General features: G+C 50.4%; 1 protein-coding gene across 13 annotated transcripts in view; it reads right to left on the bottom strand.

Annotated features, from left to right (window-relative positions):
- Window positions 1-185: 185 nt before the first annotated feature.
- The window catches only part of IQSEC1 (IQ motif and Sec7 domain ArfGEF 1), a 392746-nt gene continuing 377954 nt past the window's right edge, over window positions 186-14977 (bottom strand). For 8 of the 13 annotated variants that reach the window (XM_036448654.2, XM_045584158.1, XM_036448656.2 and 5 more), the window contains 5 exons: window positions 14757-14856; window positions 12310-12471; window positions 11155-11331; window positions 6240-6289; window positions 3940-5031 (listed from right to left, as the gene is read on the bottom strand). In XM_036448654.2, the coding sequence (XP_036304547.2) occupies window positions 4483-5031; window positions 6240-6289; window positions 11155-11331; window positions 12310-12471; window positions 14757-14856 (1038 nt within the window). In that variant the 3' untranslated portion in view covers window positions 3940-4482. Of the gene's footprint in view, window positions 378-742; window positions 2935-3939; window positions 5032-6239; window positions 6290-11154; window positions 11332-12309; window positions 12472-14756; window positions 14857-14977 lie in introns of those variants that run through there. The other 5 variants (XM_045584160.1, XM_036448661.2, XM_036448660.2 and 2 more) reach the window with 4 other exon arrangements.

Raw genomic sequence — 14977 nt, 5'->3', positions numbered from 1 at the left:
TCAGCTGCCTCTTGCACACCCCCTACTGGGGATGTGCCCGCAACCAAGTTACATGCCCTCAACCGGAATCGAACCTGGGACCTTTCAGTCTGCAGGCCAACGCTCTATCCACTGAGCCAAACCGGTCCTGGCAAAATTCACTTCTTAATGAGGGGTAAGCTATGGTTAATTTTGGTCACTAAACCTTTTTGTTTTCCACAAATTCGATCTGTCAGTTTTACTTCATTTTATGACATGCAGTGAAACTTTAAAGCAATATTCTCTGGAACTGGATTTGGTTCCAAGGAAGAAGCAGCAGCACAAGTCAGTCATGTTCTCACAGAACTTTTCCAGTAGAATCAGAATGCACCTTCCGGGATTCTGCACATCACGTTAATTTGGAAAAACAGACAACTTTGACCTAATTAAATAAACTCTCTTCAAGCATTTGGGAACTGGACCATTAGAGTTTTTCCCTCCATAAGCCATTTCCGGCCCATCTCAGCTCTTCATATGGGCCACCTCCTCTGTCTAATCTAATAAAAGCACTAAAATTTGAAAGTTGCTAGAAGTTATAATTACCTTTGACATATTTTATTGAAGTTGAAGTTGGGATATGCACCTTTATCTAAAACATTCTCAAATTAAAGTCCAGGAGACCCAGTGCCTGCAGTCACGACAAAGATGGGCATACCTGTCAACTGGACATCTCTCTGGGCCAAAAGGGAAATACCTGGACTTTTCAGAAAAAGTGAGAGTCCGAGAATTTTAAAGAATTTATTTGATTTCTCCACATGATCACAGCTATGGTTTTACATCAATAGAGTCTGTTACTACTCACAAACAAATGCATATTAAAACAAAGCACTCCTTTCCTCCCCAAAGTTACAGAGTGGGCATCAGGCTTCTTGTGAGCAAGGCATTCCTTAAAGTCTTTGAACAGTCTTTACTCAAGACCTGATTCTAGTAATTTGAAACAACTTGAAGGTGAATGACAGTTCTCAAGAGGAGACAGATATTGCATGCGGCCTCAGCAAGACCGCAGACAGAACAGCAACACCAACACCAACATACATGCACATGAGGTACAGGCTCTTCCTGCTTATCCCTTTTCACCACCCCCACTTCACACTGATTCACTGTGCAATGTTTCTTTGATTATTGTTATTTAAAATATGTACAAAGTTACTCATTTCAGACAGGAAGGGTGATGGTATTTTTACAACAAAACTGTAAGATGCATGCTTAACCTGTAGACACAGCTTCATATGGAATGCTGAGTCAATACCTAGGGTCATGTGTAAGTGTCCGCTGTCTTTCTAGGTCATTTTAAAGATGAAGTAGAGGCCTCTGCTGCATGCAGCGCAGGGTGGGAAGTCTCGCTCCATGGAGACTGGAGACATTGTTAACAAGATGTGCACATCATATTAGGATGAACTTTATTTTTACAGTGTTGTACAATTCATTAATAAACTTAAAAAAAGTACAAATATATGATTTAACTGTTGTCCCAGAAAAGATTTTTATGATACTACCAGATGTTTTCTCTAAGGTCTCCTGCTCCTGTCAGAAATTATGTCATTGAAATAATTTGCGTGACTTGAGAAGATGTCCCGAGTATATTGACAAACCAGATGGCACAAGCAATGTGGTGGCACTCAGCCTCCTAAGGGGACAAGGCCCCTGTGAACAACAGGTCCCTACAGGCTGGGATCCAGAGAGCACAGCCCTGTGAAAGCAACATGGGGAACATGTTTATCTTAAGCTTTTGCTGCCCAGACAAGATCTGGGCAGCTGTCTCCAGCCTCTTCGATGGAACAGTGTGCTTCTGGGAACGCCACCAGAACAGGTTTACAAATCAAACATGGAGAATAATCACACTTCACAGTTCTGAACCCAATACCCCGAATAAAGTTGGAACCAGAGGGGGAAACTGCGTTTGTTCAGGAAGTCCTATTTCACCAGACCTAGCCCTGTGTGTGGCGCCTGACAAAGCTTCAGGGCATGTCGATAACAGTTTGGAGGTGAGTTCTGAATGGCTCTTGGAGCACGGAGGATGCAATGGAGAGATAGCCCCTCTCTCTGGCCCCATCAATGAATGTACTGTTGATTCTTTTTGTTTTGTTTTCCCTGGTTATTGCCCCTTCAGAAAGAGCAACCTTATACTAACAGCCTGTATCTTTTCTGGAACAACATAGAATTTACAGTTGAGCTCTACCATTGGTACAGAGATTTAAAAAACAAACAAAAAAAAAAGCCAGCATATTTAATGTTATCATTTTACCTCAACTATTTGTCAACAGTAACACTGATATATTTTGTGAATATACAATATATAAATGTGGCTTCATACAATCAACACTGATGACACAGTACAATTTGACTTTCCCTTGTCAGAACAACATCCTTTAAACTGCACAATAGAGAATGCCTTGGGAGCCTGGCTTTGAAAGAAAAAGAATTCAGGAGTCAATGGGCTGGGGAGCCTCCCACCAGCTGGGCCTGGAACAGATCAGGCACACCTGTGCTTTTTACTCCTCTCTGAGCAGATGTCCAAGACAGAAAAGTTGTACCAATGGGAAGGTAAAGGTGGGCAGGGTAAAGTCTCACTTCCTTTTTTAAAAGGCATAACTCTAGATTGCTGTATTTGCTCTCTGTGGAGATTAACAAAGTGCTCAGTTTGCAGATTTGCTGGTATGATGGCCTCAATGACATGGCAAAGGAGGAAAATGGACAGATGCCCAGCCAGCTGGCTAGGGGGGGCTCCCTCTGTCGTCTGCCGTCTGGCCACAGCTCGCCACACCTTCCCCGGAGCACGGAGCTCCACAGCCCACAGTCCTGTCAGCTTCGCCCTTTCTGAAAGGGGTCTCCGCCTGGGCAGGTGCCGTGGGCAGTCCTCGGTCCCACGGCTTAGGAACACAGCACTGGTGGCTGCAGTGTCGCGAAAGGCTGAAACTACAAAGTACGGCCCATGTGACTCAGGCATAGAACCGGACGTGTGCAGCGCCCAGGCCCCAGGGGAGCAGATGGTGTCACAAGACGGAAGCAACAAGAGCACAGCTGGGAGTCATGTGATGCCCTGGCAGCTAACTGGACCATGACAAGGCAACGAGGGCTTCACCAGTGAGGGCTGGGCACTTGTCAGCTAGGATCAGAGGGGCCACGGTGATGACACAGGGGTTATGCTAGCACATGGCTACATGAAGTTACAATGATCACGGCCACCACTCAGAAAATAAAACAGGAACACACACACCGCCCTGGGGAGCTAAATGCTAACATCAGCCTGCAGGTTTGAAAGAGGCTCCTGCTGCAGTTGGAAACAGGATGAGGAAGTTATGGCGCTGAGGGAGGCAAGGATGAGAGCTGGTCTTTTTCATGTTGGAGATGATACGTCTGCAGTGTATGATGCCCCTCTCAGAGGACTCTGAATGAGTGTGCATCAAATCATGTGCATATAAAAGAACCATGGGTCATGGAAATTCACAGTTATCACAGCTATTCAAGTGTCATGAATGTGTGTAACCAATACTCTAAGACAGCCAGTTCTTAACTAGCCATCCTGAGTTGCTCTGTAGTTTACTGCATTTTATCTATTTGCTTACCTGAAATAACAGAGCAGTTATAATACTGATTACTTATGATAGTATTCTGTTAATAAAATAAGGATTTATATAAAGCGATATTAGACTTTTTAAATAGTTAGATGCTATGTTACTTGGCACAGTTAGTAATGACTGAATAAGTAATGAATAGATAGTCCTAGAGGGACTTCTCTGCTTTTTATGAAAATATGGAAGTATCTGAGTTTGTTCCTAGCATTTAGGTTTTTGGTCTACTCTCACATTCATCTAAGGTACTGTCTTTCTATCAGGTATGTGAAGCTCCTTGTAAAGTCTATATTGCTAATTTTTGTGGACTGAAATGTTTGCCTTTCACACACAAATACTACCTATACAGTATGTATATATATATTTATCTATTTATATATATTTATATTATATAAAGTTTACTTACGTATTTTCATCAACCATATCAGGTCTACTTAATTTTGCCCATTGTCAATGAAAGAGCAATAATGCAGCAAGTTTTGGGTTTTCTGATTTGTTCTGTCTCTGTTTTTTTTTTTTGTGTATCTTGTTTCCTCTTTTTCTAGGCTTTTCATATTTGTGTACAATTAGGGAGGAGAGAGCTGAGGACTGCAGCTGGAGAAGAGGGGGGGCAACATCTCCTAGGCTGGAGGTACTGTTTCAAGGCTGTTAGTGCCAGCGGCCCACCCCTTAGGTTGAGGTGGATGGAGCCCAGGACACCAATGCTAAATTAAATCAGGAGCATTGCTCCCTATAACACAAGCCCATGTGCTCAAGGGTTCAGTCTGGGCTGTGGGGAGATGGGAGGATGGAAACAGAAGTGCCCTGGGTCTGGTCTGAGGCTGGCTGCCCCAGCCATGCTTCTTGTGGTGTGCACTTGTTCTGGGGAGTCTGGGACCCTGGCCCAAGCTGTCTACACAATTGTGCTGATGCCACTGGGTTTGGCCTTGTTGCTGGGGGGAGGTGGTGGGGCGGGGGAATGCCCGTGGTGGTGTGCTGCATGGCCCGGATGGCTGGCATGGGCCAAGGGCAGTGGTGGGTGGCTGTGCGTGTGGGTCCCATAGGGCAAGTGCCCCCCATGGGGGCTGTGGTGGTACTGGTGTGCATGCTGGATGTGCTGGGGGGGGTGGTAGTGGTGGTGGTGGTGGTAGGGGGGTGGGTTCTGCTGCACGTGGCAGTACTGGGTATGGTGGCCATGCGTCGGGACCTGCGGAGGGCCCTCTGCAGGCCCCTGGTGATGGCCCACCATGGAGTGTTGCAGGTGGGGCAGGCCTAAAGGGTGTAGGGGTGGCTGGGGAGGGGCTGAAGGTGGGTGAGCCTGAGGAGGGGGCTTCCCTCTCTTACTCCCAAATAAGGAGCCCAGGAGGGAGGATGAATTAGGCATAGTCTGGTGTGGGCGAGATGGACACTCGCGTGTTGATGTAGCTCTCCGGCGCATGTGAGGACTGCTAATGATGGACCCCTAAAAAGGAAATTCATAGAAATCAAAATTAAAAGATCTTAAAGCACTTATGTCAGAATGATTTTTTTTTTTAATGTAAAAAGTTCACCCACTGACTGATAATCTTTAGTTCAACTCACTGCCGCAGAGGGTGGGGCTGGCAGAGGCTGGACTTCTCACACTACTGAGGCAAGTCAGCAGGGGCAGGGATGGCGGGACCCTGAGAAGGGATGTTCCAGGGAGGATGGGGGGGGGGGGGCTGGGGCGGGAGAGGAGGGCCCTCCTTTCTAGTCCTAGCAGCAGCAGCAGCAGCAGCACACGTTTGGGCTCTCTTCTGACAAGCACCCTGAGCTTTCCGATTTTTTGTTTGGGGTGTCTGTGAGCAGTGTGTGCTAAGGGGAGTGGGGCAGGCTAGTGTGCATGAAGAGGAACCCTGTTCCTGCTGAAATCGCAGCCTCAGCTTTCCTGGTTCCTCCCAAGGGTCTGAGGGCATTTGCTCTGCCTGTGTGGGACCCCAGGTTTCTGGGAAAGCGGTGAAGGGAGAGGAGAGGCTCGGGAACCCTTGTCCTGGGCATGGGGACTGCCTAGGCATTTCACTGCAGCTAACTACTGCAAACCAAAGAAGGAGAAAGAAACAAAAATATCTGCAAGCTGAGGTTAAGATGTGAACAGTAATACAGAGATGGCTGGAGGATGAATGAAATCTCATGAAATCCACAGTTTTGTTGTCTTATGGTTTTCCTCATCCCCCGAGCTAGTTAAGCAATTCCATCGTGCCCTATCTGCAGACACACAGCAACTGAAACTCCAGAAAGAATGCAATGGGGACTTCGGAGCATGGAAGTCAGGCTGATGGGGAAGTTGCCTGGTGCTCAGCAGCTGCTGCTTCTGGCCTAGGAGCAGTGCTGGTGGGCGGGGTGGGGGTGCCCAGGAGCCAGGGATGTTAATGAACCATGCTGGGGCCACAGGGCACAGGGGTGAAGTGGGAACTAAAACACACAATCCAGAACCAGCCTTCCCCACCCCCACTCCAGCCCAAACAAGCGGTGAGATTCTAGCAGAGGGGAAGCTGGCATGCACTGGGCTGAAGCAGGCAGGGGGAAGGGGTGTCTGTGCCTCTGTGCAGTAATGAAAGCGCAAAAAATAAAAATAAAAAGACAACAGGTATAAACCAAGGATCAGGGAGGCAACACACAACAGCCAGCTGAACGTAGGTGCTTCCTACTTACTTCCACATTGCTCTCTAGCGATCCCGCACTGCTGCGACGCCCTCGCTTCCCTGCCCAGAACATGCAATACCAGAGGTTAGACTCAGACACAGGCCAGGGCACTGTGCTGCCACCACCACCAGGCTCAGGTATGGGGCCCACCTGCTGGGTGTGAGGGTAGGAGAAGGGGCTCAGTGGGGAAGCTGGTTGCAGGACAGTAGATAGTTATTTAAAAAAACACAGGATTAGAAAACATAAAAAATAAGTTTTCAACCAGCTCCTTCTCCTGGACTGGCTCTCTATAGAGAGGGCCTCTGGGGGAGCTGAGCTGGGTTCACAGGTAGGGCCCAAAGTCCCATGCTCAAGTTGGCCTCAGCCAACTGCTGACAGGGAACAGGGTGAAGGAAGCTTCTGCAATGACTAAAAACAAAATGTGGTCCTGCACCAGCCTGATTTTTAGTGAATTTCATATATGTATGCTATGTATTTGCACATACATATACATCTCACCCTCCAGGCTGGGTGGGAGTCATAGTTAAAAGAAACTTCCCATCCTTTTTCTCCCGGTGCCTCTGGGGCTGAGTGTTTGGTTTGTGCAGGGTCCTGGCCAGAGACAGGAGGATGAGTCAGGGGCTGCTGGGAGGGGCCTGGAGTCCTGCTCCCCTCTATGGACACCCCGCAGGATGTCACGAGCATTCTCTCAGCTCTCACTGCCAATGCCTTTTTATGTTCCCAGAGCATGGCACATGTGGGCACTCAACATATGTTAGCCATATTAGAGGAAGGCTGAGTTTTCCTCTTGGTGCTGGATGCCCAGTGCCCATCCTGGCCTCCACGGTCCCTCCAGAGAACTTCTTCTATGGGTTCCAGCAGAACATCCAGGCCAGCGGAAACAATGCTGCCCAAGCTTAGGGGTCCAGCCTCCATCAGGTCTCTGGGAATGCAGATGGTAGTGGAGATCGAGATGGGCCATGCTGCATTCCAGGTCAGGCCCAGGAGCCTGAAAGATGGTATTGCCATGTACCTCTTTGTGGCCCACACCTCTGTGGAGAGGGTGCTTGTGGGTCCTTTGGGCCTCAGGGCAGCACCTGAGCATGGTGGGCCGTGCCCCAAGTAAGACCTCACTCCTAGGCAGTGAGCAGCAGGCTCAGGGAAGATGCCTTTGCCTTGCCTGCTGATACCCCAGCCTGAAGTCCACAGAAGGCCTTGATGGACTTTTGCACATATGAGAAGGTCTCAGAGCCCACTCCAGACAGGGCCACACAGTGAATGAAGCAAAAGTGTTTTCCACCAGTTCCTGAGGACCAGGGAAAACTCTTAATCCCAGACAGAAATAAGATGAGGTCACATTTCCTCATCTTCCAGCTGGAGTGAGGAGTGACCTTCTCAAGGCCCTCCTCCTGCCCAGCATGGTGCCAAGACTCAGGAGAGCTTTAACTTAGATGTCTTTGAGGAATGTTAAGTTTCTCAGAAGCCATCTTTTCCACTTCTCAGACCAGTATGAGATGTGGGTGTCCCTACAGGAGCTCTGCACTTGTCCCAAAGCTCCCACTCACAGACTCTGCCCGCTGCACACCCGGGTCCAGGTGTGTGCACACATGCACACACACTATCTATGAACCAAGGCAAAGCATGCCAGAGCAGTGGCTCACACCCACGCAACCACACTGCCCCATGCTCTGTGCTGTTTCCAGGTCATCTTCCCCTTTTCTCTGGATCCTGAACCAGCTTCAAGTGAGCCCCGTCCCTGCTTGATCAGAAACCATGTCTGGAAGGGGCTCCCAGCATGGCTCTTCAGAGCCTTCCTCTGCCTGGTATAGTCAGGCCAGAATGCAGGCAGGGCTCTCTACCCAGAGGCTGCCCTGTGGCCCTTGGCAATGCTAGAAGTCACGCAGGTACACTTCCTCAATGACCACATCCACACACGTGGCCAGGCTGCGTTCTACACACTGGCACGTGCTGGCTCTCACAGAGATCCTTGAGAGAAGTGCTAGTCCCCACCTTGCAGCTGGGGAAACTGAAGCCCAGCACTGTAACTTGGCCATGGCCTGATAGCTAATGAGCAGCAGGAAGAGGGGAGAGAAGATCTTATCAGTGTGAGTCTGAAATCAATGTGCTGAGTGTCCTCTACGGGGCTGTTTGGGTGGCCATCCCGAGGGCAGCCCTGAGTACGGCCCTGTCCCAGGGAAGGCTGCCACAGGTCGTTTGTGTGTGGAGGGCCTGTCTTGGGGCCCCAAGAGCTCCTGAGTCTTCCCAGACAGGATGCAGGAGGTCTCAGCTCTGCGCCTGGAGCGGCGATGGGTGCAGGCAGGTCCCCCATCCCCGGGGCTGGTGTGGAGCAGTTAGGCTGGGAGAGCAGAAGGCCCCCACAGCCTACAGACAGTGTTGACCATGACTTGGCTAACCTGGGGCAGGGCGGAGGCTCAGTCACACTGCATCCAGGTCCTCGCCAGTCCTCGATCATAGGCCAGCAGGGCTCTGGTGCCACTGACACAAATGGCCGAACCGAAGGAAGACCAAGTGGAGGGACATGGACTGAGGCTTTGCAGCTCAGCAGGAGCTGGGACTGGAGCCCAGGCCCTTCCTCTACCATTCAAAATGCTGGGGCTCCTGGAGGCTTCTGCTGCCAGTCATGGCATCAAAGCTTGACTGCCTCTTGGGTCCTCAAGGTTCATGAAGGGCTGAGGCCACATTGCTAGGAGTTGTCTCCTGGACAGAAGTGTGAGTGCAGGATTGGGCAGCTTCTCTGGGAGTGATGACTTGCCAATCAATGAGCGCTGGCTTTCCTGAGAAAACAGGCTGACCAGGGCCTTGCCCCTTCTTGACAAGGTCATCTTGGTGCAGGCCATGATGAGTGGGAGTGACACGAACTCTGGAGAGCTTTGCACCTCCTAGTCAAGAGCATATAACACCACGTCTCCGACTGCCAAGCCCAGAGTCTTCTGGAAGGCTGCTGACACTGGCCTGTCTCCCTCACTGGAAGTCACAGGTGGCCTGTCCCTAGTCTGGGGCCTTGGTGACTGCCAGGACCCACCTACCTCATCCTCTAACCTTCATGAGATCAGGGGGCCTTTCTTTCCTGGGAACTTGTTTCATTGTAGCTTCATTCCTGAGAGGACACAATCCTAGAGCCCTTCTCAGCTCAGAATCCCTAAATGATAGCGGCAATAATAACAACAAATGGAAGTCGGCCAAATCTTGGAACTCCTTCCTTCACATGGCCGTGTGCCTGTTGAGGGACTCTGACTCCTAAGCTCCAAGCTTCAGCAGAGCGGGTACATGCTGAGAGCCTCAGTTCCAGCAGAGCCACTGCTACCTGAGAAGGCCTCCAGGGAACAGAGAAGCCGGAGCCTGCTCCACTGCACAAACTCAAACACAGGCCCCAGGCCCCAAATCTGCAGATGCCCACGGTAGTCCAGATATGTGTTGCTGGGAAATCACCGGTGATTCTCAGCCAACGGTGATTTTGCATCCCAGAGGACACCTGGCAATTTCTGGAGACATTACCAATTGTCATTACTGGGAGGTGAAGCCAGGGATGCAGCTGGACCTCTTGCACAGAACTGTCCCCACAGCAAGAAATTACCAGACATAAAATGCCAACAGGGCTAGAGTTAAGAAGCCCTGGATAAACCCTCATGCTGGCAATGGATTTCTGACTTTCACTATGGAGGGGGGGAAAATGACAAGACAAAAGCAAAGGAAAAGTCCAACTCAAAAAAGAAAAAGAAAAAAGAAAACATTTCTGGGAAATAAATAAGCCAAACAAAGGGAGGCAGCTGCTGGCTAGACAGGCACCAGAGGGGGTCATGAGCAGGCTCTCTTAGGGGGCCTTGAGCTGGCCATTTGGCAATGCCTGAGGCAGGGTGAGGTAGGCAAGCCTCTAGGAAGGGAGGGGCTGCTGGGCCCCTATAGAAGAGGACACTGATCTCATCCTGAGAAGGTCTTTTCCAACAAAGTAGGGGCTCCTGGGACAAGGTTACCTGGGGCGTCAGGGCAGGCAGAGCTCAGGGTCCCAGGAGCCTAGAGTGCTAGGCACAGCCCTGTGCCCTCTGTGCAATGACCTGCCACCCCCACTCCACTGCAAACCCTGAGCCTCCTCCCAGGAGAAGCTGACATGACTAGTGGGGGCTGAGGAGACTGCCAAAATGCAGCCCTGACTTCACAGCTTGTCTGACAGCGCAGCAGGAAAAGAAGGCGGGAGCAGCACTCACAGGCAACTAGCTGGCTCTGCACCCATACCTCCCTGCTTCACGTGCCCCCTGCCACGACAGCCATACCATGTGACGGCTGCCAGGAGAAGCCCCCTGCTCCTGATATCCAAGTACAACTTCTCTCCCATCTGTGCCCCAGGAAAGCTGGGTGCTGCTTGCTTGGGGGTTAAGAGGCAGGCAGCAAATTAAACACACACAAAATCAAAGAACAAAATTCAGTTTCCACCAGTGCTTTCCCCTGACTCCCAGGGACTCCTGTAGCTGCTGCTTCTGGCTGGACAGAGGCCCAGAAGAGAGACCACTGGGAAGAAAGCAAGACCAGGGACAGTGGGAGAGGGGGTTTCAGACACAGCTTAGAAAGTTTTACTCCACTTCATTCATCAGCCTAAAGCCCAGGGCATGGCCAGAGTGCACAGAACACATCCACCAGCGAGTCTGGCTCACTCTTGTAAGAGCCATTTTCAGAAAATAAATAAAATAAATAAAACTCCTAGAAGAAGAAAGGGAGAATGGGGTAACTTCCTTGCTGTTCTGCCTTAAAAATTTAGTCCTGTTTTCTCTTGCTTTCTTGTGCCAACCCCTCTGCCTGGTCACATGCTGTTCTGATTTGGGGATGGTCATGGGAAACCCAGCAGTGTCTGTCCAAGTCCTCCACTGCCAGCCACACTGTAGTACCATCCTGGCACATAATGCATGCCCGACCACCTATGCTCAGCTCTTACCAGCTTCTGAGAGGTCCCTCAGGGAGCTGCTGAGGGCACTGCGCTTGAGGCCCTCGCTGCTGGCGTAGCTGTCGTCGAGGCAGGCTCGGTTCAGTGTCCCAGTACCAGACTCCTTTTTGAGGCTGGAGCACTGGGACATGCTGGGCCGCACAACACCCTTCTGTTTCTCAAGCTCCGCTGAAATAGAGGAGCAAGGGTCCAGTGAGAGGAGCACAGCCTGGGGAGGGTCAGGATTGGGGTGAGCCAGGGATAGGAACCCCCACCAGGAGGAAATGAAGAGGACCACTACCCTCTGTACCAAGTCCCCATCTACCTGAAATGGGGAAAAAGGAAGTGCGAGCATTGTCTTGGGAAAGAAATGTGATGGCTACCTTGAACAAAAGGGAGGGAGGCTGAAGAGGCTAAAGTGTCCTATGGTCTGCAGGAAAGACAGTCTCTTTCCAGGCCTGAGGGTTAAGAAGGAGACAGATGCTCAGTCTGGAAGAACAAGTGTTAATTGGCCTTTCATGGAAGGGCTAGAGGTAGGCACACCTGAGCCTGTACATCTGGAGCCAGGAGAAGCAGGGAGTATCATCAGCTCCAACAAACCCAGGTGATGGGCGTGGCTGTGACTTTTTCAGTCTGCTGGGCCCCGATGCAGATGAATAGAATAACCATATAGAACTCTGGGTGCTCCTGTCCTATGAGGTGACCAGGAACCAGGGGCCTCCCCAGTCAAAACAGGTCTGGACTTCTGAAGCATGGCTCTCACCAAGAGGCCCTTGCCACATTCTGTGGCCTGGGCATGTGGTCTGCCAGTCACATAGACATGGGAAGGCCAGAAAAGACTAGGGCAGCTCATTTCTATGGGCTCAAAGAGTCACTGCCACCATATAGGAGCCAACACCTGTGTCCAGCAAATCCTAAAAGATGTCAGAGCAGCCTGGCCCGGTGGTGCTCAGTGGTTGAGGTGATGGCTCTATTCCCAGTAAAGGCACAGGCCTGGGTTGAAGGCTTGATCCCCAGTAGGGGGCGTGCAGGAGGCAGCCAATTGATTATTCTCATCATTTATGTTTCTATCTCTTTCTCCCTCTCCCTTCATGTTTCTGAAAAAAAGAAAAAAAAAAGGAAAGCCAGGGTTGCTGGCTCTTCCTCCTCAAGAGGTCTGTAACTCACACTCTATCCTGTGCTTCTCCATCTCCTGCACCTCCGCGATGGACTCCCTCAGGTCATCGCTGAATTTCTTCCGGTCTTGAGGATTGGGAGCATTGAAGTTTATTAACACTTTTATGTCTGCTCCAGGGACTGCAGATGTGAGCCGGATGCCATTGGGGTAGTCTGCAAAGGAAAAAGAGAGGAGAACCAATAGGCCCTTGCATTCTCTGTCATCTCTACTCCTGATCAAGAAAACACCAGTCTGAATTCAGGATGGGCATGAGGGAAATGGTCAGAATGCAGGTCTCAGCAGGCATGTCTGATATGGAGAAAATGCTTCCATAGTGCAGACTGAAGGGACCACCAGACAACCTCCATCTACCAACTCAAGTCCGTGCTCCTTCATATGTGAGTCGGGGAAGATCTGGCTGATCTGAGGGAAGCCAGGCCCTCTTCTCCTCCATTCTGAAGGTCATGGCGCCCAGATTCTCGTTGAGACTGCAGCCAGGTGCTGAGTCCAAGAGAGGGGCAGCCCTCTGCGCTCGGTGGAGTGTCTTACCCATCATCGCAGGCCCGAATGGCCTCCAGACCTTTAGCAACCCTAGATGCACTGTGGATCCCAGCACCCAACACACTCCCTGCTGAGTGCAGTGTCTTTCTGCTCAGACTTGCCTGTACCCCTTCCAAGCACAACGGGTCTCCTGGAAGCACCTCTCCCCTCAGTGGGAATCAAGTTTCAGCCATGGGGAGTTTGCAAGATCTTGACTCAAACATGAATCCCACTTTTGATCTATGTCAAGCCTGAAAACACAAATGCTTAGAAACCATGTGACTCTCCCAAGTGCAGGTGGGACCCTGAGCACTGAGAGTGCTGGGAGGGAGTGTGCAGCCAGGAGCCAGCAGGCAGGAATGTGACCTTAGCGGTACCAAACGCTTCTCATTTTTCAAGAGAAGCCAAAAGTATTAAATGCGAGGATTTAAGTATCAGCTCAACAAATTTTTAAAAGTATACAAACTAAACATAATATAATTGAGCCAGACTGGCCCGAGGCTGGCAGCATGCAGCCCCTGGTGTGCAGGCATGGCCTGGGGAAGGGAAGGTCAGCTCTTACTAGCATCTGTGCCCAGGACCATGGGCTGAGCCCTCAGAATTTGAAAATGATTCAGATACAGCCTCTGTCTGGGGATTCAGTCTAGTCTGGCTGCTGGGGACAGTGTGAGGTAGCACCAGCCCCATGGTGCTGCCTGATGAAAACCCAGGCAAGGCAGGCCTTTGGACTTGGGTAGAGAAGATGGGGCTGAAAGTGGGGAGATGGCAGGGTTGGCATGCTGGGCCTCTCCTGATATGAGAGAAACGAGAGGACATAGCAGGTGTTAGTCCCATTTAGGACAAAGAAGAGGCAAAGAGCCCCAAATCCAGGCCTGAACTTTCCACTTGTGCATGGAAGCTGATCATATGGCACCACAGCCACTTGTTTGAGAGGATGGGGGCGGCCCTGCTGCGGAGACCCTTCAGCCCTCCCCTTGGGAACTCCAGCAGGATTGCCCCCAACTCATCCTAGGAAGACTGGGTCAGCCTGCCACTCGGGACTTCCAACAGGAGAGAGGAAAAGGAGAACAGGGACATGTGAAGGAGCAAAGTCAAAAGATAAGGTCAGTGGGGATGTCCTGGTTAGGAGCCAACTACCTTCCAAAACTCCCAGATCCACGATCCACTCACACCCAGAGAGGGTCTCCAGTGGCACTTGACTTCCACATGCTCCTAACCCTATGGCGTAACACCACCCATGTCACAGATAAAGGACACGTAGCCCAGAGAGGTTAAGCAGCCAGGCCACACAGCCAGTTTGAACCTTGGAGGTCCATTCCATGCCTAAGCCCTGCACCTATAGTCCTGTATTACCTTCACCTATTTGTTTGGCCACATTTGCATATAATTTATGCCACTTACTTCTTGCTTTCTTATCAACATTTATTTAAATAAATTTACTCTGGCCGAAACTGGTTTTGCTCAGTGGATAGAGCGTCGGCCTGTGGACCGGAATCAAATCAATCCAGGTTTGATTCCGGTCAAGGGCATGTACCTTGGTTATGGGCACATCCCCAGTCGGGAGTGTGGGAGAGGCAGCTGGTAGATGTTTCTCTCTCATTGATGTTTCTAACTTTATCCCTCTCTCTTCCTTTGTAAAAAAATCAATAAAAGATATTAAACATAAATAAATAAATAAATTTACTCTGCCCTACAGTATCTTATCACCTGTAAGAAGTAACAATAAAAGTAAACCAATGAACACCATATATATTGTTATTAAATTCTTCCCAATTACTGCTGCCTTTCAGAGCATTGAAGCTACCCTGGGCTCTGTCCTTGATGGCACAGGAGAAAGGAGAGAGGAAGGTGGGATACAGGTCTTGAGCACAGTGCTCCAGCACATGCACCGCAGGCCCGGGAAGCTGCTCAGACTTACACTGGCTCTCGAAGAGCAGGACCTGCATGCCATACAGGGAGAAAGACTGCCGGAAGTTGTATGTCACTGAGTTCTTCTTCTTCTGGAAGATCTTGGTGACCTGGGGGCAACCAGAGACAGAAACTGAGCCATACCATCTGCCCTGGAGCAGCTCTGGGAGCTCAGGACTGAAAACGGATCCGCTGGAGACCACATTTCTGTAAGAATGACTCTGTGGTTCA

This window comes from Pipistrellus kuhlii, unplaced genomic scaffold (genome assembly GCF_014108245.1).
Source record: "Pipistrellus kuhlii isolate mPipKuh1 unplaced genomic scaffold, mPipKuh1.p scaffold_m20_p_2, whole genome shotgun sequence".
NCBI classification, from domain to species: domain Eukaryota; kingdom Metazoa; phylum Chordata; class Mammalia; order Chiroptera; family Vespertilionidae; genus Pipistrellus; species Pipistrellus kuhlii.
Note: the sequence above shows the minus strand (reverse complement) of the source record. Positions and strands in the feature narration are given on the sequence as shown.